The sequence below is a fragment of the Ranitomeya imitator genome, chromosome 5, assembly GCF_032444005.1.
Source record: "Ranitomeya imitator isolate aRanImi1 chromosome 5, aRanImi1.pri, whole genome shotgun sequence".
Taxonomy (NCBI): Eukaryota; Metazoa; Chordata; class Amphibia; order Anura; family Dendrobatidae; genus Ranitomeya; species Ranitomeya imitator.
Window position 1 is genome coordinate 235,510,054 of NC_091286.1, and position 22,298 is coordinate 235,532,351.

The following is a 22,298-nucleotide window of genomic DNA, read 5'->3' on the forward strand; positions in this document are numbered from 1 at the left end:
ATCTCTCTCACAAATAGTGGGCCATAGAAAGCCTATTTATTTTTTTGGTTGATTTGGGTTCTAAATTCTACCTGAAAAAATCAATAAATCAATCAGTGGGAGATAAATATTGCCCTTTCTGCTTGTGTGCCAGTCTTGACTCCTGGGTGTGCCATCTCTCTCTCTCTCTTTCCAATTGTGGGCCATAGAAAGCCTATTATTTTTTTAGCTTGATTTGGGTTCCAAAAGCTACCTGAAAAAATCACTACATCAATCAGTGGGAGATAAATATTGGCCTCTGGGCTTGTGTGCCACTCCTGACTCCTGTGTGCGTCATCTCTCACTCAGTGGGCCATAAAAAGCCTTTTTTTGTTTTATTTGTTTTCTAAATTCTCCCTGAAAAAATCATTTTATTTTATTTGGTTTCTAAATTCTTCCTGAAAAAATCATTTTATTCTATTATTTTTTTTTCCTAACGTCTCCCTGAAAAAAAAAAAAAAAATCAAATCAGTGGGAGATTAATATTTACATTTGTGCTTCAGTGACAGTCCTGCGTGTGTGGCATCTCTCTCATTTGTTGCCACCAACAACAGAGTGTGTAACATTGTGCCTGATTTTCGTTGTGGTCTCACTCACCTGTAAAGGGGTAGCTAAATCATACTGAAGTTATAGCTCACCGTGTAAGTTGTGTGACAGCAACATATACCGTTAGTTTGGTTACGTTTTTAAAACAATGAGGAAGTCTGGTGGAAGAGGTCGTGGCCGGGGGCGTTCATTGTCAGCTGGTAATGAGGGTAGTGGTAGTGGTGGAGCATCAGCTGGTCGTGGGAAAAAAAATATTGCACCTAAGTCTGGAGCTGTGGAGCCAGGTTCGTCGTCTGGCTACACAAGGCCTCGAACGCTCCCTTTTCTGGGAGTAGGAAAACCGCTTTTAAAGCCGGAGCAGCAAGAGCAAGTTTTGGCTTATCTTGCTGACTCAGCCTCTAGCTCTTTTGCCTCCTCTCGTGAAACTGGTAAATGTCAAAGCAGCGCGTCGTTAGTGGATGTTCACGGTCAGGGACAAGTCGCTTCCTTGTCCTCTTCAGCAAAAACAACAACAGAGAAGAATGCAGCAGGCGACACAACGGGTTACTCCATGGAGCTCTTTACACATACCGTCCCTGGCTTAGAAAGTGAAGCAGTTAACAGTCCATGCCCATTACAAGTTGAATCTGACATGGAGTGCACTGATGCACAGCCACAGCCAGACTACTATCCTGGTCCTTTGACTCAGACCACAACATTGCCCTCGCAGGGTAATGATCAAGAATCAGACCCTGATGAGACTATGTTGACCCATCACGAACGCTATACCACCGAACGACACGGTGACACAGACGAAGTTGCACACGAGCTACAAGAAGAGGTAATAGATGACCCAGTTCTTGACCCCGATTGGCAGCCATTGGGGGAACAGGGTGCAAGCGGCAGCAGTTCTGAAGCGGAGGAGGAGGGGCCGCAGCAGGCATCAACATCGCAACAGGTTCCATCTGCCGGGCCCGTATCTTGCCCAAAACGCGTGGCAAAGCCAAAACCTGTTGGAGGACAGCGTGGCCATCCGGTTAAAGCTCAGTCTGCAATGCCTGAAAAGGTATCCGATGCTAGAAAGAGTGCAGTCTGGCATTTTTTTAAACAACATCCAATTGATCAGCGCAAAGTCATCTGTCAAAAATGTTCAACTACCTTAAGCAGAGGACAGAATCTGAAAAGTCTCAATACAAGTTGCATGCATAGACATTTAACCACCATGCATTTGCAAGCCTGGACTAACTACCAAACGTCCCTTAAGGTTGTAGCACCCTCGGCCAATGAAGCTAGTCAGCAACGCAACATCCCTTCCGGCAGTGTAGGGCCACCATTTTCCGCACCACCTGCAGTATCTGTGCAGGTTTCTTTGCCAGGCCAAAGCAGTCAGGGTCAGGGAATCACCAGTTTCGTAGTAGGAAACACTGCATCTAGGGCACTGGCGGCAACAATACCATCTCCCACCGTCTCTCAGTCTGCCATGTCCACCGGCACCCCCGCTAGTTCCACGATCTCCAGCTCTCCAGTACAGCTCACCCTACATGAGACTATGGTTAGAAAAAGGAAGTACTTAGCCTCGCATCCGCGTATACAGGGTTTGACCGCCCACATAGCTAGACTAATCTCGTTAGAGATGATGCCCTACCGGTTAGTTGAAAGCGAAGCTTTCAAAGCCCTGATGGACTACGCTGTACCACGCTACGAGCTACCCAGTCGACACTTTTTTCCAGAAAAGCCATCCCAGCCCTCCACCAGCATGTTAAAGAGCGCATCGTCCATGCACTCAGGCAATCTGTGAGCACAAAGGTGCACCTGACAACAGATGCATGGACCAGTAGGCATGGCCAGGGACGTTACGTGTCCATCACGGCACACTGGGTGAATGTTGTGGATGCAGGGTCCACAGGGGACAGCAAGTTTGGGACAGTTCTGCCTAGCCCACGGTCTAGGAAACAGTTGGCTGTAGCCGTTCGCACCCCCTCCTCCTCTTCGTCCTCCTGCAGAAGCGAGAGCTCGTCCACAGACCGCAGTCGCACAACCACTCCATCCGCAGCTGCCACTGTTGCACACCAGGTCTCCCATTATGGGGCAGCTACTGGCAAACGTCAGCAGGCTGTATTGGCTATGAAGTGTTTGGGCGACAACAGACACACCGCGGAAGTTCTGTCCGAGTTCTTGCAGCAAGAAACGCAGTCGTGGCTGGGCACTGTAGATCTTGAGGCAGGCAAGGTAGTGAGTGATAACGGAAGGAATTTCATGGCTGCCATCTCCCTTTCCCAATTGAAACACATTCCTTGCCTGGCTCACACCTTAAACCTGGTGGTGCAGTGCTTCCTGAAAAGTTATCCGGGGTTATCCGACCTGCTCCTCAAAGTGCGTGGACTTTGCTCACATATCCGCCGTTCGCCCGTACACTCCAGCCGTATGCAGACCTATCAGCGTTCTTTGAACCTTCCCCAGCATCGCCTAATCATAGACGTTGCAACAAGGTGGAACTCAACACTGCACATGCTTCAGAGACTGTGCGAACAGAGGCGGGCTGTTATGTTTTTGTGGGAGGATACACATACACGGGCAGGCAGTAGGATGGCAGACATGGAGTTGTCAGGTGTGCAGTGGTCGAAGATTCAAGACATGTGTCAAGTCCTTCAGTGTTTTGAGGAATGCACACGGCTGGTTAGTGCAGACAACGCCATAATAAGCATGAGCATCCCCCTAATGCGTCTGCTGATGCAAAGTTTGACGCACATAAAGGATCAGGCGTCTGCAGCTGAGGAAGATGAAAGCCTTGATGACAGTCAGCCATTGTCTGGCCAGGGCAGTGTACAGGACGAGTTAGCGGGCGAAGAGGAGGACGAGGAGGATGATGGGGATGATTATATTTTTAATGAGGAAGCTTTTCCGGGGCCACTGGAAATTGGTGGCGCGGCAAGGCCGGGTTCTGGTTTTTGGAGGGACACAAGTGACGTGGATTTGCCTGAAACTGCCCCTCAACCAAGCACAACCGCAGATTTGAGAACTGGAACTTTGGCCCACATGGCGGATTATGCCTTACGTATCCTCAAAAGGGACACACGCATAACTAAAATGATGAACGATGACGATTACTGGTTGGCCTGCCTCCTTGATCCTCGCTATAAAGGCAAATTGCAAAATCTAATGCCACATGAGAACTTGGAACTAATATTAGCAACCAAACAATCAACTCTTGTTGACCGTTTGCTTCTGGCATTCCCTGCACACAGCGCCCGTGATCGTTCTCACACGAGCTGCAGGGGCCAGCAGACCAGAGAAGTTAGAGGGGCAGAAATCAGAAGTGGCATTGGCCAGAGGGGTTTTCTGACCAGGTTGTGGAGTGATTTTGCTATGACCGCAGACAGGACAGGTACTGCAGCATCAATTCAAAGTGACAGGAGACAACATTTGTCCAGTATGGTTACAAACTATTTTTCATCCCTTATCGATGTTCTCCCTCAACCGTCATTCCCTATTGATTACTGGGCATCCAAATTAGACACCTGGCCAGAATTGGCAGAATATGCATTGCAGGAGCTTGCTTGCCCGGCAGCTAGTGTCCTATCAGAAAGAGTATTCAGTGCTGCAGGTTCAATACTAACAGAAAAGAGGACTCGTCTGGCTACCCAAAATGTAGATGATCTAACCTTCATTAAAATGAACCACAACTGGATTTCGAAATCTTTTGCCCCACCTTGCCCGGCTGACACCTAGCTTTCCTATGAAAAGGTCTTGCCTGTGGACTATTCTGAATGCCTTTTCCAATCTCGTAATTTTCTGCACCTGATTGTCCAGCATACGACATGTTTACACCTCACTAAATGGCCAAACTCCCCACACGGGGCCGTGGTATCGACACTTGGCGACAGCACCCGTGAGAGTGCTGTTTGTCTGAAGAGGTGGGTGTGCCCGCTTTTGGTCGACGGCACTGCCACTGGGTCCCTCCTAGTACAATAAAGTGTCTCTGGCAGTGGTGGTGCGCACCCAACGTCAGACACACCGTTGTAATATGAGGGGCCCTGGGCCTGTACCGCCGGCCACAAGACAGTTCCCCCCCCAGCTCAAACAGTGCTCTACCACTTGCAAAATTATCTCACAGCTCCACCAATGTTTAGTCTATGCGCTGACATCCTTCAATGCCTGCCACTGACAATACCATTGTATTGACATTTTTGTTATGTTAGGCCTTCGAAGCCTGTCTGCGGTCACTCCTTCCACTATGCCTCCACTGACCACACCACTGCTGCCCGTGTACCCCTGGAACCAATTTAAAATTGCCTACAGCCATGTGTTATTATTTTAGGCCTTCGATGCCTGTCTGCGGTCACTCCTTACAATATGCCTCCACTGACCACACCACTGCTGCCCGTGTACCCCTGGAACCAATTTAAAATTGCCTACAGCCATGTGTTATTATTTTAGGCCTTCGATGCCTGTCTGCGGTCACTCCTTCCACTAGGCCTCCACTGACCACACCACTGCTGCCCGTGTACCCCTGGAACCAATTTAAAATTGCCTACAGCCAGCCCAATTTTTTTATTTTAGGCCTTCGATGCCTGTCTGCGGTCACTCCTTCCACTAGGCCTCCACTGACCACACCACTGCTGCCCATGTACCCCTGGAACCAATTTAAAATTGCCTACAGCCATGTGTTATTATTTTAGGCCTTCGATGCCTGTCTGCGGTCACTCCTTCCACTAGGCCTCCACTGACCACACCACTGCTGCCCGTGTACCCCTGGAACCAATTTAAAATTGCCTACAGCCAGCCCAATTTTTTTATTTTAGGCCTTCGATGCCTGTCTGCGGTCACTACTTCCACTAGGCCTCCACTGACCACACCACTGCTGCCCGTGTACCCCTGGAACCAATTTAAAATTGCCTACAGCCATGTGTTATTATTTTAGGCCTTCGATGCCTGTCTGCGGTCACTCCTTCCACTATGCCTCCACTGACCACACCACTGCTGCCCGTGTACCCCTGGAACCAATTTAAAATTGCCTACAGCCAGCCCAATTTTTTTATTTTAGGCCTTCGATGCCTGTCTGCGGTCCGTTCTTTCTACTACTACTACACTGACCAGGCCACTGCTGCCCGTGTACCCCTGGAACCAATTTAAAATTGCCTACAGCCATGTGTTATTATTTTAGGTCTTCGATGCCTGTCTGCGGTCACTCCTTCCACTAGGCCTCCACTGACCACACCACTGCTGCCCGTGTACCCCTGGAACCAATTTAAAATTGCCTACAGCCATGTGTTATTATTTTAGGCCTTCGATGCCTGTCTGCGGTCACTCCTTCCACTAGGCCTCCACTGACCACACCACTGCTGCCCGTGTACCCCTGGAACCAATTTAAAATTGCCTACAGCCAGCCCAATTTTTTTATTTTAGGCCTTCGATGCCTGTCTGCGGTCACTACTTCCACTAGGCCTCCACTGACCACACCACTGCTGCCCGTGTACCCCTGGAACCAATTTAAAATTGCCTACAGCCATGTGTTATTATTTTAGGCCTTCGATGCCTGTCTGCGGTCACTCCTTCCACTATGCCTCCACTGACCACACCACTGCTGCCCGTGTACCCCTGGAACCAATTTAAAATTGCCTACAGCCAGCCCAATTTTTTTATTTTAGGCCTTCGATGCCTGTCTGCGGTCCGTTCTTTCTACTACTACTACACTGACCAGGCCACTGCTGCCCGTGTACCCCTGGAACCAATTTAAAATTGCCTACAGCCATGTGTTATTATTTTAGGCCTTCGATGCCTGTCTGCGGTCACTCCTTCCACTAGGCCTCCACTGACCACACCACTGCTGCCCGTGTACCCCTGGAACCAATTTAAAATTGCCTACAGCCATGTGTTATTATTTTAGGCCTTCGATGCCTGTCTGCGGTCCGTTCTTTCTACTACTACTACACTGACCAGGCCACTGCTGCCCGTGTACCCCTGGAACCAATTTAAAATTGCCTACAGCCATGTGTTATTATTTTAGGCCTTCGATGCCTGTCTGCGGTCACTCCTTCCACTAGGCCTCCACTGACCACACCACTGCTGCCCGTGTACCCCTGGAACCAATTTAAAATTGCCTACAGCCAGCCCAATTTTTTTATTTTAGGCCTTCGATGCCTGTCTGCGGTCACTACTTCCACTAGGCCTCCACTGACCACACCACTGCTGCCCGTGTACCCCTGGAACCAATTTAAAATTGCCTACAGCCATGTGTTATTATTTTAGGCCTTCGATGCCTGTCTGCGGTCACTCCTTACAATATGCCTCCACTGACCACACCACTGCTGCCCGTGTACCCCTGGAACCAATTTAAAATTGCCTACAGCCAGCCCAATTTTTTTATTTTAGGCCTTCGATGCCTGTCTGCGGTCCGTTCTTTCTACTACTACTACACTGACCAGGCCACTGCTGCCCGTGTACCCCTGGAACCAATTTAAAATTGCCTACAGCCATGTGTTATTATTTTAGGCCTTCGATGCCTGTCTGCGGTCACTCCTTCCACTAGGCCTCCACTGACCACACCACTGCTGCCCGTGTACCCCTGGAACCAATTTAAAATTGCCTACAGCCATGTGTTATTATTTTAGGCCTTCGATGCCTGTCTGCGGTCACTCCTTCCACTAGGCCTCCACTGACCACACCACTGCTGCCCGTGTACCCCTGGAACCAATTTAAAATTGCCTACAGCCAGCCCAATTTTTTTATTTTAGGCCTTCGATGCCTGTCTGCGGTCACTACTTCCACTAGGCCTCCACTGACCACACCACTGCTGCCCGTGTACCCCTGGAACCAATTTAAAATTGCCTACAGCCATGTGTTATTATTTTAGGCCTTCGATGCCTGTCTGCGGTCACTCCTTACAATATGCCTCCACTGACCACACCACTGCTGCCCGTGTACCCCTGGAACCAATTTAAAATTGCCTACAGCCATGTGTTATTATTTTAGGCCTTCGATGCCTGTCTGCGGTCACTCCTTCCACTAGGCCTCCACTGACCACACCACTGCTGCCCGTGTACCCCTAGAACCTATTTATAATTGCATAGAGCATCCTTTTTTTAATAGTAGGCGTACAAAGTCTGTCTGCGGTTCACTATTGAACTTGTCCTCCACTGCCCAGAGCACTGCAGCTTGTGTACCCCTGTAACTTTTTTCTGCTGCAGTGAGCCACATTTTTGGTTTGAGTCCTACTACCTGTGTCTGTCTGCGCCACTCAATTCAGCTGTGTTCCTTTGAAAAAAGCTGAGCGTCAATAGTCTTGTTTTCAGCCTCTAGGAATTTTAAAACTGCATTGGGTGTACAACTTTGGTAGGGCCTACTAACGGTGTCTGCCTCCCCAAGGTGTTCCCCAGGTTTCCTCTCCATTGCTTCAATCTTCATGCTCTCGTTTAGTAGTTGTTGGAAACTACGCTGCATTAGGCCTACAAATTGGGTATGGGGTGTAGAGAGATGGTGTGTTCCACTCAAAGGTGTTCTCCAGGTTGCCTTTCCTGAGCTTCGATCTTCTGGCTCTCGTTTAGTAGTTGTTGGAAACTACACTGCATTAGGCCTACAAATTGGGTATGGGGTGTAGAGAGATGGTGTGTTCCACTCCAAGGTGTTCTCCAGGTTGCCTTTCCTGAGCTTCGATCTTCTGGCTCTCGTTTAGTAGTTGTTGGAAACTACACTGCATTAGGCCTACAAATTGGGTATGGGGTGTAGAGAGATGGTGTGTTACACTCCAAGGTGTTCTCCAGGTTGCCTTTCCTGAGCTTCTATCTTCAGGCTCTCATTAAATTGTGGTTAAATGGAACAACTGCATTTGGCGTACTAGTTGGTTTGGGGCCTACTATCGGTGTCTGCCACTCCTTGCTGTTCTCCTCCACTGAACAAAGCTGTGCCACCTGTTTACTACTGTTGCCAATTTTGAACTGCATTTCGACTACTTACTGATTTGGGCCTACTCTCTGTGTCAGCCTCTCATTCCAGTTGTCCTCCACTGCAATGCCCCCTGGTTAGTCCTGTGTTACCAATTTTGAACTGCATTTAGCCAACTTTATTCTTTGGACCTATATCTGTGTTTCCTCCTCATCCTGCCCATTGCCCAGCCAGTGATAGATGAGTCTGCTGGTACATTGACCCATAACGCAAAATTCCCCGTGCACGCTACACAGCAAGATTGTGACCCTGCTGAAAGTCAGGTTCCTCTTCCCGCATACCATACCACCTTACACGGGAACAAAGAGGAAGGTGCAGATGAAAGTGCAGGTTCCTTCATCAGGTGGGGGGAGGAATACTAGTTGGCGACGTCACTGGCACAGGGCGTCTCATAGTACGCAAAAGTGTTGCTGCCGGTGGGAGGTGCCCCCGCCGTGCAAACACACCGCTGTACTTTGAGGGGCCCTGTGCCAGTTCCAATGCCGAGTGAGCCCACCTGCTTGCTCAGGATCACAGCACTTGCAAAGTTTAAATACTTACCTCTCCCTGCTCCACTGCCGTGACGTGGTCCAGATTTACTGGGCCCACTAAATACTTGAACCAGCCCTACCCCCCACAACTTTAGCCAAATGACCCCCAATTTCAAATGCCTTCCAGTTATTATAAGGTAAATTACGATTGACAAGCTTCTTTAACAAGAATGGATGTTTTTGCCATTAAAATGGGCAGTGTAGGTGTTTTCCTGGCCTCCACTCACTGCCGACTATGCTCCCCCATTGACTTGCATTGGGTTTCGTGTTTCGGGCGATACCCGACTTTTCGCGATAATCGGCCGATTCCACTCGACTCGACTTCTAAGATAGTCGGGTTTCGCAAAACACGGCTCGACTCTAAAAAGGTCAAGGTCGCTCAACCCTAGTCTCCACTCACATAGGTGTGGAGCGCAGATTCATGACCTTAATGAACTATACCACTTGACCGCGCAGCACAGGAAGAAGCTTCCGCGCCAGGACAATGGAGATGCAGGGACGCTCAGCGATGGCGCGAGGAGGGTGAGTAGGACGGGGGAGGACGCCGAGTCATGCATACAAGATGGGACGGGGGGAGCCATGCATACAATGATGGGACGGGGCAGCCATGCATACAAGGATGGGGCAGGGGGAGCCATGCATAAAAGGATGGGACGGTTGGAGCCATGCATACAACAGAGGGAGCCACAGAAAGCAGGACAGGACGGGGCAACCACGCATACCGGGATATGAATGAGGGGACAATACATACCCTGCTTATACTCGAGTCAATAAGCTTACCCAGGCAAAATTAGGTGCCTCGGCTTATACTCGAGTGTATATATATATATATATATATATATATATATATATATATATATATATATACACACACACACACACACACACACATATATATATATATATATATATATGTATATATATATATATATATATATATATATATATTGTATATATACATACATATATGTGTGTGTGTGTAATTTCAAGCCCCAGGTGTAGTAATGAACAGGTGTCAGCCAGATACCCTCATTAATAAATTGGTAAAGAGTTAAATAAAAGACACGAAATCTGCGTGAAACGCAGTATCAGTTTAATTTTCAAAAACTTTATAAGAGTATGTTTCCACCGTCCGTAAACGCTGCGGGTTGGACCCTTGGTACATCCATAGCGTCCAACCCGCAGCGGCCTTATGAAGAAATCCCATCTCCACTATGTGTGCATCGGCACCCGCGGCTTCCCTGCGGAGATCGACATGCCGTGCATCTTTCCAGACCACAGCAGGTCAATTTATCTTGAGGGGACGCTCAGTCTCCGCAAGATAAATGTCCCCGTACAATGTATTAGGCACTGTGATTCCGCACGGTTCAATGAACACATGCGGAATCACCTGTGTTCAAAAGCTGGCAGCGCTTTGGACGGAGCGAACATGTGCTGCATCCAAAGCACTGACAGTTCCTTTCCGTGGGAACATGCTCTAAAAAACAATTGCGTAGGCTCCCGTGTAATTTTCTTAACCAGCAGAGAGAAAGCTGACAGCTAAGGGCTGATATTAATATTCTGGGAATGAACCATTAGCCATAAAGGTTCCCAGGCTATTAATATCAGCTCACAGATGTTTGCTTAGCCTTTACTGGCTAGGTTAAAGGGGAACCCCAGAAAAAAATTTACATTGGGTCCCCCTATAAAATCAAACCAGCAAAGGCTAGGCAAACAGCTGAGGGCTGATATTAATAGCCTGGGAAGGGGCCATGGATATTGGCACTCCCACAGGCTAAAAACATCAGCTCTCAGCCGATCCAGAAATGGCACATCCTATAGATGCGCCAATTCTGGCACTTTGCCTCGCTCTTCCCACTTGCCCTGTTGTGGCAAGTGAAGAAATATTTGTGGGGTTAATGTCACCTTTGATTTGTCAGATGACATCAAGCTCACAGATTAGTAATGGAGAAGCGTCTATAAGACACCTCTCAATTACTAATCCTATAGTTGTATGATCAATAAACAGAGCCAGAATAAAATCCTTTATTAATCTTAATTAACAATACTTATAACATCGCCTAATCCCCGAATCTCTTGATCTCCTGCAACAAAAATAAAATAATAAACCAACATAAATACTCCCTGCCCAATGTAATCCATTTAATTACGAGTGTCCCACGACAATCTCCCATGTAGAACAGTCACTCCCTCCGATGTGACTGTTCTACACGTGCATGTAGAAAAGCCGCGGAGACACCATCACGTGTTTCTCAACGCAAGCAATAAATAGCCAGGTCTTTCACCAGGAAGGAACAACCACGGGAAGGGCAGCATCCAAAAAGGAAAACCAGCTATGCCAAAACATGGTATCCATCCACAGACAGCTGTTTCGGGGTATTTGCCCCTCATCAGTGTGGAGTAGGAAACTGGCTATTAGGAGCAGTGCCTAGTAAAAGGACTATAAACATAAGGATGAATGACCTCGGGGAGATCAAAACATCCAACACCGCGGAGACACCATCACGTGTTTCTCAACGCAGTGATCCAGAACACTGCTCCCATACCTTATGGGAAATATGCAAATGCATGTAGAAAAGCCACGGAGACACCATCACGTGTTTCTCAACGCAAGCAATAAATAGCCAGGTCTTTCACCGGGAAGGAACAACCACGGGAAGGGCAGCATTCAAAAAGGAAAACCACGTGATATTGCTGTGGGACACTCGATATTAAACTACGGCAGAAAGGTAAGTATATGGTGGTTTCTTATTTTTATTGCAGGAGATGGAGGGCGTTGGGGAATTAGGTGTTTGGTGAGTGTGAATATGTATATGATTATGTAAATGGGTGGGGGGGGTTTTACACTTGAACACAGTCGCCGGATGATGGGACTACTGCCTCATCATCGGCTCATGCTGTCACTGTTGTTTGTGACAGCAGACATAGCCGGATGGGAGCAGAAGTCCCAATAGAAGATGCCTGGATACAGACACCCACAGTCAGATTCACAGACCTGCACAAAGACCCGCACACACACAGAGACACACGCAGACACCCGCACACACACAGATACAGACACCTGCAGACAGACCCGCACATATTCTCCGCCCACATACATATTCTCCGCCCACACACTTCCTCCTTCCTGTCTGCAGCGTTTTTGGCACCCAAATCCGAAGCTAATCCGCAGACCTTTTTACACCTGCGGTTTAGCTGCAGATTTGACTGGCTTAATGTAAGTTAATGGGTGTAGAAAAGCTGCAGATCCGCAAAAAGAGTTGATATGCTGCAGGAAAAAAAAACCCTGTGAATCAGTGCTGAATTTTCCGCAGCATGGCAGCAATTTGCATTGGCAACTGATTTTTTTTTTTCTTTTTATTTATGCATTTTAGTTTTCATTTACTTCACAAATTGTGCCCCCCATAAGATCATAATAAAACGTTGTTGGCCATTTCAACATTTAAGTGTTTTTGTTCTTTTTCCATACCCAATTTCCCTTGTAACTGGGTCTGGTATATTAGCCTTTGTTAGAGGAGAAATTCAGCCTCCTGGCTGCATAACAGAACTGACTGGATTTCATAGGACCCAGCAGCTGTTGCTCTTTCATTACACCCTGAAAATATATGATCACTGGGTCAATATATATTCCTCTTCTTTCTGTAATAAACAAAACTCATGAGATTTATATTATCAGTGTATAAGGTAAAATCAGACAGTCAAGTATATTGATATAAAATATATATATGTGGTGTAGGCATTTACTATCTCTGGTAGGCATTAGGCCTTATGTAGCGTTCACACTAGGCAATGCACTTTTGGTCCAAACATGCAGTTTTTATTGCTTTCCAGAGGTTGCACAGCTCAAAAATAAACTCAATCAATACACAATTCCCATAAATTCCCAGGGAAAAATAAAGGCATACAAAGTAAATGAATAAAATGTAATATTTTATTTAAAGAAAACTAATAAATTTAAAAAGACCAAGACATCTATATACGACTAGAAAATTCCAATAAAAACAAAGGCGGATAACAAAGCAGTGATAAATGTACAAAAATAAACCTCCTTATGCAAATATTGCCAAAATAAATGCCAAAAAATTGCCAAAACAGGCTAATCTAAGAGCAAAATATATGCAGATAAATGTATATAGAAACCATATATCAATAGAAAGTGCCAAACAGTGCTGAAGACATATAGCCATATGAAGGCCAAATAGTCACAATACTAATAAAAAAATATATATGGAAACTACTGAAGCACAGTACTATAGTATAATAGGTACCTATGTAAAATACAAATGAATAAAGGGCCCAGTCCTATACATATATCTACACACTTGTGCTACAACCGCATATACATGCTATACTAATAAGGCATAGAGCATAAGGACAAATGCATGAATAACTTACATGAATGCTTAGCAAGGCTATAAATCACGCTTGTGCCGCCACCCTGACAGCGCCGTTTCGCCTATCCGGCTTCTTCCTTATGGGGGCAAGTGTGTTGTGGCTATACCGAGCTCCTTTTATATGAATAAGATTAAGACGCCCAAACAGCTGTTAACAGCGTCAGCGTCCTGATTCCTAAGTGGCGCATGCGCTGTTCAAAGACCGCTCCTCAAAACACATCGTGACTTCCGGTCCTCCGCGTCTGGCATGTAAGCAAAGGACGCTCACATACCATAGTGAGCGGGGCCGAAAGACACAGAGCGAGCACAAACAGGGCATGCGCACTGGATATCAGGAACGCTGGTAGTATCGCTACCACCACGGAGCGTTGTTGAAAAGGGGCGTAACCTAACTGAATGTCAAGACCACGATCAGTATCGCTCCTATTCAGGAGCGGAGATGAAAAGGGACATTCGCATACTAGCCCATGGAGACTCGTCTAAGGCAAATAAAACCAAGTTTACAAAACTATGTGAATATGTGATTAATGCTAACTAATAAATAACTAACTCAAATGATATGATAAGTGAAAATAACAAACTATGAGGGCCGATACAAAATAACATACGGTAATAATAATGCACGGCCACTTAATAATATCCGTAACAATAGTACAATACTTATAACCATAATAATACAATAGTGAATAAATATACCAATAATAAATATAATACAACAAAGTATGTACATAAATATCATACATAAACATCAATACCATAGTGAACCCCCCCAAAAAAATAATAAACACAGTGAATACAATAAATATTGCATATAAAACTGGATAAAAATTATTACATCAAATACAAAAAACTATTATTAATAATCAATACATATTAACAAATAGTTGATTGAAGTTTCAATCCATGCTAGCGACTTGTTTTGAAAGGAATTCAACGGAATTAGTTCACAAAGCAAGCTGACAACTAGAATCAATAATAAAAAACAACAAAGTTAAAACACTTGGACAAACAAACACACTAAAAACTGCACATATGGTCTGAAGAAAACGGGAATAAATCAGCTGAAACTGAAAGGATGAAAAAAAAAAGGAAAAAGACAAAGAAAGAAAACAAAGGGGAATAAAAATTCTAGGACAAAATTAGGAGGAGAAATATTGTAATTAAGGACCGGGGAGGAAAGGAAACAAGGAAAAAATAGAATAAAAGACATATGGGTTTATGAAAAGATTACAAAAAAGAACTAAAACCCATAGTCTCATTGAGCCCTTGTGGTGCAAGGGTACCCAGTTGATATATCCACCTGCTTTCTTTCTGCGCTAAAATTCTCCCCAAATTACCTCCTCTATTGTTCAATATCACTTGATCAATTGCCTGGATTTTAAGTCCACTCGAATTTGAATTGTGGTACAGACGAAAGTGCTTAGGTAAGGTTTTCAAAGTACCAATGTCCGTCACTGTAGCAGCCTTCTCAATATCAAGCACATGTTCTCTGGTACATATTTTTAATTCACGCGTTGTTAAACCAATGTAAACCTTCTTACAGGGACACTGGGCATGATAAATAACTCCTTTTGAGGAGCAAGTAAGATTTTTCCATATTGAATAGGTCCTTGTGCCGTCATGATTTACAAAGGAAAGGCTCTTAATATGATTTTTGCATGCCTTACAATTTTGACATGGAAAGAAACCACTTTTACCCATTGTAAACCCATTTGAAGCCCCTCCTGCACCAGAGTAGTGGCTATGAACAAGGATATCTTTCAAATTGCGTGCTCTCTTTGGTACCATAGCTGGCTGATTTGGCAAGATCTTTTTAAGAACCGGATCACTTAATAAAATACTCCAATGTTTACGGAGAATAGATGTTAATTCGGGCCATTGTTTATTAAAATTAGTGATGAATCTCACCTGATTCATATTAGTCTGTTTTTTTGATGATGATGCACCTCTGTCATACAGGAGTTCATCTCTCGAGACTTTAGAGGCTCTATTATACCCTCTTTTAATTTGTTTCTTACTATAGCCTCGATCCTGGAAACGGCGCGCCAAGTCCATGGATTGCGCTTGGAAATCACTTTCGGTGGCACATATCTTTTCACTCTTAAAAATTGCCCTATTGGAATTCCATCAATAGTTGGCTTAAAATGAGCAGATGAGACGTGGAGGAGAGTGTTGGTGGCTGTAGGCTTCCTAAACACATCTGTCAGTATTTTGTATTTGATGTAATAATTTTTATCCAGTTTTATATGCAATATTTATTGTATTCACTGTGTTTATTATTTTGGGGGGGTTTCACTATGTTATTGATGTTTATGTATGATATGTACATACTTTGTTGTATTATATTTATTATTGGTATATTTATTCACTATTGTATTATTATGGTTATAAGTATTGTACTATTGTCACGGATATTATTAAGTGGCCGTGCATTATTATTACCGTATGTTATTTTGTATCGGCCCTCATAGTTTGTTATTTTCACTTATCATATCATTTGAGTTAGTTATTTATTTGTTAGCATTAATCACATATTCACATAGTTTTGTAAACTTGGTTTTATTTGCCTTAGACGAGTCTCCATGGGCTAGTATGGGAATGTCCCTTTTCATCTCCGCTCCTGAAAAGGAACGATACTGATAGTGGTCTTGACATTCAGTTAGGTTACGCCCCTTTTCAACAACGCTCCGTGGTGGTAGCGATACTACCAGCGTTCCTGATATCCAGTGCGCATGCCCTGTTTGTGCTCGCTCTGTGTCTTTCGGCCCCGCTCACTATGGTATGTGAGCGTCCTTTGCTTACATGCCAGACGCGGAGGACCGGAAGTCACGATGTGTTTTGAGGAGCGGTCTTTGAACAGCGCATGCGCCGCTTAGGAATCAGGACGCTGACGCTGTTAACAGCTGTTTGGGCGTCTTAATCTTATTCATATAAAAGGAGCTCGGTATAGCCACAACACACTTGCCCCCATAAGGAAGAAGCCGGATAGGCGAAACGGCGCTGTCGGGGTGGCGGCACAAGCGTGATTTATAGCCTTGCTAAGCATTCATGTAAGTTATTCATGCATTTGTCCTTATGCTCTATGCCTTATTAGTATAGCATGTATATGCGGTTGTAGCACAGGTGTGTAGATATATATATAGGACTGGGCCCTTTATTCATTTGTATTTTACATAGGTACCTATTATACTATAGTACTGTGCTTCAGTAGTTTCCATATATTTTATATTAGTATTGTGACTATATGGCCTTCATATGGCTATATGTCTTCAGCACTGTTTGGCACTTTACTATTGATATATGGTTTCTATATACATTTATCCGCATATATTTTGCTCTTAGATTAGCCTGTTTTGGCAAATTTTTGGCATTTATTTTGGCAATATTTGCATAAGGAGGTTTATTTTTGTACATTTATCACTGCTTTGTTATCCGCCTTTGTTTTTATTGGAATTTTCTAGTCGTATATAGATGTCTTGGTCTTTTTAAATTTATTAGTTTTCTTTAAATAAAATATTACATTTTATTCATTTACTTTGCATGCCTTTATTTTTCCCTGGGAATTTATGGGAATTGTGTATTGATTGTTATGGTTTTTGAGGCATTATCGTCTTTATTTGGGATATGTGTTATACATATCAAAAATAAACTCGTAGACATAAATCCCCTAACTCTATTCAGGCGTTAACTAAACAAAATAGACCCTGGCTACTCATACACTGCTGAGCCAGCCTCAGCTCAATCAAACAAAATGGGATTCTGGCCTGTCTCTCTTCAGCACCAAGACACATCCAGCCTGGTCAGCTTCTCTGAACTGACTAAGGAGTACAGCTTGTCTAGTTATATTCAAGGCCAGCCAGGTGATCTTATCAGACCCGTAAAGCTAGGATTTAGCCGTAGCCTACCTGACTTTGCTACAGTGGATTATTAGAGTAACTAATATTTTCAAGGAAATACAAAGCCCACATTTGTAGACATAGGGAGGCATTTCTGCCTTCTCTACTTTGCACAATTTTATTTTTGTATATGTATTTGAGATATCGGATACAAGACATGTATTGAGAATTCATACTAGGCCATCCTAAACATAAAACTGAGTTGTGATCCCATTGGTCTCTGTAAAATAATGTTAAAGCAAAGTTAGATAACATCTTTGCAATCATGTTCATTTTTCTTTTTTTTTTATCATTTTTTTAACAAGTTTTTGATCTAAGGACCCCTGTGTTTCCTCAATGCATTGTTATTATATTTCAGTTTAGTTCTGTCTCTGTGCATACCTTCTGTATCTCAAAACTACAATATCTGCATCTATTCACAAACTAATGTTCTACAGTATTGTAAAATATACAGGTGGTCATTAGCAAACATTCGACAAGCTGTGATGTGTTTTTTGTAGTGCAGTGGTTTCCTCTGTGGTAGCTTCCATGAACAATAGTGTTCACTGGTTTTATGATGGAGAACAGATGTTATCAAATGTAAGACATCTTCAAATCATTAGCTATTACGATTGGATTCTATATTACTTGTTTGAGGTTTATAGAGTGTTCTTACCCTATTCTTTATTCGATGTCCACTCCTAGAGATATCACTGACCTAAAGTTCCGTTTTTTTTATAGCCTTTCTGCATAAAAATTTCTGAATATGTTCTATAGTAAAAATAAAGTATAGCGCCTTGAAAAATTATTCATACCCTGTGGCCTTTTCCATATTTTTCAAGTTACACCCAGAAACTTAAATGGATTTTATTTGTTATACTAACACAAAGTAGCAAGTATTTGTGAAGTATAAAGGAAATGATAGGGTGGAGTCGCATATTCATTACTGTAATGAGCGGTACCATGTGACCGCTCACTACAGGAAGAAGCTGCCGGCGCCGGGGAACTGATGTGCAGGGACCATGCCAGGAGCAGGTGAGTATAATATTCACCTGCTCCACGTTCCACCATCGGCGCCGCTGCGTCTTCCCCGTCCTCTGCAGTGACGCTCAGGTCAGAGGGCGCGATGACGCGATTAGTGCGCGCCGCCCTCTGCCTAAACAGTCAGTGCAGAGGACGGGGAAGACACAGCGGCGCCGACGGTGGAACGGGGAGCAGGTGAATATAGCAAGTGCCGGGGGCCTGAGAGGTGAGTATGTAGTTTTTTATTTTTTTAATCGCAGCAACAGCATATGGGGCAAATATCTGTATGAAGCATCTTATGGGGCCATGTGCAGCATTATATGGGGCAAATATCTCTATGGAGCATCTTATGGGGCCATGTGCAGAATTATATGGGGCAAATATCTGTACAGAGCATCTTATGGAGCCATGTGCAGCATTATATGGGGCAAATATCAGTATGGGGCCATGTGCAGCATTATATGGGGCAAATATCTCTATGGAGCATCTTATGGGGCCATGTGCAGCATTATATGGGGCAAATATCTGTATGGAGCATCTCTTGGGACCATGTGCAGCATTATATGGGGCAAATATCAGTATGGGGCCATGTGCAGCATTATATGGGGCAAATATCTCTATGGAGCATCTTATGGGGCCATAATCAGCATTTGTGCAGCATTGTATGGGGCAAATGTCTGTATGGAGTATCTTATGGGGCCATAATCAACATTTGTGCAGCATTATATGGGGCATATTTTAATATGGAGCATCTTATGGAACCCATCATAAACTGTATGGAGCATTATATGGGGCGTATTTTATATGGAGCATCTTATGGGGCCATCATGAACTGTATGGAGCATTATATGGGGCTCCTGATTCAATATGGATATTCAAAAACACTTAACCTACTGATGTCTCAATTAATTTTACTTTTATTGGTATCTATTTTTATTTTTGAAATTTACCAGTAGCTGCTGCATTTTCCACCCTAGGCTTATACTCGAGTCATTGTTTTCCCAGTTTTTTGTTGCAAAATTATGGGGGTCGGCTTATACTCGGGTCGGCTTATACTCGAGTATATACGGTATATTTATTCAAGGCACTGTATACAGTCATGGCTGAAAGTGTTGGCACTCTTGAAATTGTTTCTAACCAAACTTTCACATATTTTGTTATGCACATAGGAGGAAAGGCAAATTGGACGTAATTTCACACTAAATCCCAAAAATGGTCCAGACAAAATTGTTGTCACTGTCAAATAAATAATTGGTTGTACACACTTGCTTTCTATAATCAACAAGCTTCTTACACATTTCAGCTGGAATTTTGGACCACATTTTTTTGCAAACTGCTCCAGGTCTCTCATATTCGAAGGGTGTCTTCTCCCTGTAGCAATTTTAAGGGTGTTTGATGGGATTTAGATCCTGGCCCATTTTGGGGATTTTGTGTGAAATTTTGTCAAATTTGCCTTTTTTCCTCCGTTTTTTTGTGTTGCTCCAAGAGACACAAAGGTAATAAACGTGTATAACAAAACATGTAATAGTTTTTTGTGAGAAATACTGCATTTTCTGGAACAATTGGAACAAACCAGTTTTGCAGGCTCATTACTTTGACAAGAGTCTTTCATGTGCGCGGAAGTCCAGATACCAATCTGGAAAATACATAGTCCAGCATCCAGGGAGTTCATCGTAAAATCATCCAACCTTATTCTAACCATGTCAAAATTCACATAAAGCCTGTATGTATGGCCTGTTTGACGTTTCAGACTCCATGTTTATTTTAATATGTTTTATTTTGTTTAGTTCTATATCACCATCATATTCCGCAGCACTTAACAGACAAAATCTGACTGCACTAGTCTGTTGTCAGCTAGACCATTCACAATGGTCAGGAAAATGTGACTTACGATGCCATTCTGCATGGCTCCAGCCATTTTTAATTTAGTTTTATTCCAAAAGTTTTTTCTCTTTTATATTAAAAAGCTGCTTTTTTTGTTATGTATCCAAAAAGTTATCAACTTTGCTCTTTCTGACTATTTCAATGTGTAGCCACATAAAGTAATGCCTCCATGGAAAGCACAGGTCTTCATTCACACAATACTAAAGTTTAAAAAAAAAAACGGAACTTCATGGAACCCATGTATAAAAAAAAAATAAAACATAGCTAGCTGTTGATTTGTGAAATTCAGAGATTAATACTTTATTGGAGCATTTTCACCATATTTATGTATAGAAAGTAGAGACTGCCTTTAAAGGAAACATATTTGATGCTGCCCATACCAAGAGTAGCATGAATTATAGCCTATGTGATTGTAGCCAGGTATATTTTTCAAGTAAAAGCTCTGGCGTTACATGAACTAAATGTATTTTATAGGTCCGGTCTGGTACCGTAGCTGAGACAAGAATAGCCTGGTCATCTCTTCCCAGCTCTGATAGAGGTGACAGATCTCTCGCTATGGGAGACATCTGTAAATCGCCTAGAATGGCGCTGGGAGAAGACAGCCGGAGGTGAAACTGAGGCAGACTCATCTGTGGACATGGTCCCCAACCAGATCATTAAACTATATTTTCTCTGAAGGATACCTGGATGCAATCGCATAATCGGGCTCTGATTCATTCTCCCAGTGGTTTGGGCAGCATTAATCAAATTACAGTTTCCCTTTCAAATGACAATGTGTATTCTGTCATTTATCGTCCCTTTTACCGGTGCTTGACATCTGGAAATATGCATTCTTTAAAAGTGATATATATTTTATGGTTTTTTTTGATAGTGAACAGAGACAGAGAATACAGCAGATGAGACGGTCATCTGAACTTACTTCACATCCTGTGGATCTACTGACAACATTCCCACCACCTGTACTTTCTGGCTTGAATAATCATGGTCTATCAAAGCAAGACAGCAGTGTTAAGCCGAAAAAGAAGAAATCCTTGAAACAAGTCACCTATGCTGGAAAAACAAACATTGCATTTCAGCCGGATGAGTAAAATGCCGGGTGACCAAATGAGAGTGCGGTTGACACCGGCCACTATGTTGGTATAGTAAAGTCTAAAAGGAAAGCAATGTAGGAATTTTAACCCCTTCACGACATGTGCCGTACATGTGTAGCGCATGTCATGTCCTTCCCTTTGATGTGGGCTTCAGCACTAAGCCCACAACTTTCCCAACACATGTCAGCTATTTTGAACAGCTGACATGTGCTCCAAACAGCCGCTGGTGGAATCGCGATCCACCCGCGGCTGTTATCCCGTTAAATGCCGCTGTCAATCTCTGACAGCAGCAATGTGATCGTGCTGTAGCACGTCATTAATCCCTCCTATTGGCGCCCATGTCACTTGACAACCCGGGGCTGCAGGAGATCCCTGTGGTTGTCATTGCCGGATTGCCTTGAGCGCCGCTCAGCGATTGGCGTTCATTGCAAATGAGTCTTCATGCTACTCGCAGGCGATCTGGTCATCGCCTGTGTATAGCAGAGGCGATTGGACAACTGCAGCTTCTAGTCTCCCATGGAGACTATTAAAGCATGCAAAAACTAAAAAAAAATGTTTTTAAATATATAAAAAATATAAAAGCCCACATCACCACCCATTCGCCCCGTTCAAAATAAAACAATAAAAAATACACATTTGATATTGCCACATTCAAATTACCCGATCTATCAAGCCATAAAGAGAATTAATCCAGTCAATAAACCGTGTAGCAAAAAAAAGTCAAAACGCCAAAATTACGGGTTTTTTTGTTGCCGCAACATTGCATTAAAATGCAATAACGGGAGATCAAAAAATTGTATCCACATCAAAATGGAATAATTAAAAATATCAGCTCGGTGTGCAAAAAATAAGCCTTCACCCAGCTCCAGATCACAAAAAATGGAGACGTTATGGGTCTCGGAAAATTACGCATTTTTTTTTTTACTTTAGATTTTTTTTTTGTTCACTATTTAAATAAAGAACAACCTATGCATGTTTGGTGTCTATGAACTCGTAATGACCTGAAGATTCATAATG

At 43.7% G+C, this 22,298-nt stretch overlaps 1 protein-coding gene across 3 annotated transcripts in view; it reads left to right on the plus strand.

The window, feature by feature from the left end:
• Positions 1 to 21,818, plus strand: part of AHI1 (Abelson helper integration site 1) — a 372,368-nt gene extending 350,550 nt beyond the window's left edge. For 2 of the 3 annotated variants that reach the window (XM_069725981.1, XM_069725980.1), the window contains exon 25: positions 21,062 to 21,818. In XM_069725981.1, the coding sequence (XP_069582082.1) occupies positions 21,062 to 21,278 (217 nt within the window). In that variant the 3' untranslated portion in view covers positions 21,279 to 21,818. The remainder of the gene's footprint in view (positions 1 to 21,061) is intronic. The other variant, XM_069725983.1, reaches the window with a different exon arrangement.
• Positions 21,819 to 22,298: the final 480 nt, after the last annotated feature.